At 50.5% G+C, this 2681-nt stretch overlaps 1 protein-coding gene across 1 annotated transcript in view; it reads right to left on the bottom strand.

Moving 5' to 3' along the window:
• Window positions 1-1024: 1024 nt before the first annotated feature.
• Window positions 1025-2681, bottom strand: part of Nelfb (negative elongation factor complex member B) — a 16720-nt gene continuing 15063 nt past the window's right edge. The window contains exon 14 of the mRNA XM_005346341.2: window positions 1025-1795. Within this exon, the coding sequence (XP_005346398.2) occupies window positions 1649-1795 (147 nt within the window). The 3' untranslated portion in view covers window positions 1025-1648. The remainder of the gene's footprint in view (window positions 1796-2681) is intronic.

Below are 2681 nucleotides of genomic sequence, written 5' to 3'. Positions count from 1 at the left end.
ATCACTATGAGGTACCCTCTCTCACACACACACACAATCACTATGAGGTACCCTCTCTCACACACACACACAATCACTATGAGGTACCCTCTCTCTCTCACACACACACACAATCAATATGAGGTACCCTCTCTCACACACACATACACAATCACTGTAAGGTACCCTTTGCCTCAGGCCTCTGCTGGAAGGATGGCTATCATCAAATGCACCCTGGACTTTGAACCAAGTCCTTGAGTCAAAATAAACATACTCTCTTTATGACTCATACAGCCTATAGTGTTACAACAGAAAACTGAACTAATACAATCCCATCCCCCCTCGCTCAGCTTCAGGGATATACGTGACTGCCTGTCCCCTCCTCCACCTGGTGACAAACCAGCCAGGAAATATACCACTCATGCACAACTGGGAAAAGCTAGGCATAGACTGGGCGCCTTGCAGCCACCTGCACCTGTCTGACCCCATCACAGCCAGGAGCTTTTGTTATGCCTCAGATAGCTGCCCTGCTCGGCCATCATCTGGTGTTTCATGTCCTGTGGGAGCAGTGATGCCAGTCCCCGCTGGACTTTTCCTAGCCACCCAGCTAGGAACTAAGCTGCACATGGCTGCGTACAGTCTGATGTTCAGGATCACTCCATGACCTAGGGCTGGTGCTTGATCCTCCTAGGGATTCCTATCACTCCTTTAGAAAGGAGTGAAAAACTGCACACCTAGACTGGGGCAGAGATCAAGGCACTCGGGGAGGCTGAGATCATCCAGCAGCTGGGCCCTAAACCAGGTCTCTCAGGGCAGGGTTGCCAGGAACAGAAGTCAAAGAACTGAATTTCCAGAAGAATGTTACACCCTCTAGGTGTGGTGGCACACACACCTTTAGTCCCAAGCAGGCGGATCTCTGTGAGTTCAAAGCCAGCCTAGATCTGTAAGTTCCAGAACAGTCAGAGACACCCTTTCTCAAATAAGGAAAAAAAGAATTCCACGCCTGCCCTCAGCCCCAGGAAAAACAGAATCCTCTCAGCACGGTTTATCAAAATGTGTTTTATTTACATAAGTGGAAACTTCACTGTGTACACCCAGTCCCTACTCAAGGGCCAAAACACATAGCTGGGCAAGGACTTATTTTCTGTTACAAAGGTCTGTACACTGAGGTGGGCAGCTGCAGGGAAGGGCTCTGCTACAGATCTCAATCAGCAGGGACTGTGCACAGATACTAGCAGGCTCCGGCCTCTGCCTGCTGCAGACTTCCCACCTGGCTTCTGTTGGGGGTACCACGCCTGTGCTTGACATATCAGGCCCAGCAAATCTGCTTTGGCAAACCCAGTACACCTTTCTCCTTGGGCTTTGTCCAGACTAAATATCAGGTCAGTCAGGCCTCTGCCATTGCCCTTGGAAAATTAACTGGCTTTTTCTTAATACCAACCACCATCCATCTCTGCCAGGATCAAGCAGGGGCCAAGCCCCACCAAGCCATTATGGCCCCCCCCCTTGGTGTGCGAGTAGACCACCGAGGACCTCTTGGGACCAGCTCCAGACAGGAGCTCAGAGGAGGGAGTATCTTGCCAAGGAACAGCCCTCAGCTCACCCTGCACTCCTAGCTGACTAGGGCCTCCTTCCATAGGGCACTGCCACGAAATAGTTCCAGAGAGCCTCACAGTGGAGCTGGAGCAGGCACATTGGGAAGAGGCAGCTCCAGGGCTGGTGTCTCTGTAGCTTGGGTAGGACTAGGTTTCCGATGGTCCAACTGCTCCAACTTCTCACCAAGCTGGGAGTAGAGCTCCTTCACGGCCTCCCCACTCTGCGAAAATCAGACACGTAGTGGTTTGAAAGAAAATGGCTCCCTGAGGGAGTGGCACTATTAGGAAGTGTGGCTTTGTTGGAGTAGGTGTGTCACCGTGGGGGTGGGCTTTGAGGGCTCATATACTCAAGCCACACCCCGTGAGACAGACTACCTCCTGATGCCAGCAGGTCAAGATGTAGGACACTTGGCTAATTCTCCAGCACCACGTCTGCCAGACACCACCACATTGCACCATGATGAAAATAGACTAAACCTCTGAAAATGTACCAGACAGTGGTGTTGCACACCTTTAATCCCAGCACTCGGGAGGCAGAGGCAGGTGGATCTCTGTGAGTTTGAGGTCAGCCTGGTCTACAGATTGAGTTCCAGGATAGCCAGGACAGCTACACAGAAAACCCTTGTCTTGGAAAACAAAACAAAAAAATAAAACCTCTGAAAATGATGTAAGCCATCCCAATTAAATATTTTTCCTTTTAAGAGTTGCCATGGTCATGGAGTCTCTTTACCACAACAGAAGCCCTAAGACAGCCATGCAAGGGGGCTGAAGAGATGAATGGCTCAGAAGTTAAGAGCACTAACTGCTCTCCAGAGGATCAGGGTTCAATTCCCAGCACCCATATGGCAGCTCACAACTATCTGCACTCCAATTCCAGGAGACTTGACACCCATGGCAAAACACTTATGCACATAAAAAAAAAAAAAAAAAAAAAGACAGGCATGCAATAGGGCAAGTAGTCTGAGCCTACTTGGAGGAGAGAACCTATAGGCAAGGTTAAGAATACCAAGGTGGGCCGGGCGATGGTGGCGCACGCCTTTAATCCCAGCACTCGGGAGGCAGAGGCAGGTGGATCTCTGTGAGTTCGAGACCAGCCTGGTCTACAGA

Source organism: Microtus ochrogaster, chromosome 4 (assembly GCF_000317375.1).
Source record: "Microtus ochrogaster isolate Prairie Vole_2 chromosome 4, MicOch1.0, whole genome shotgun sequence".
NCBI classification, from domain to species: Eukaryota; Metazoa; Chordata; class Mammalia; order Rodentia; family Cricetidae; genus Microtus; species Microtus ochrogaster.
Note: the sequence above shows the minus strand (reverse complement) of the source record. Positions and strands in the feature narration are given on the sequence as shown.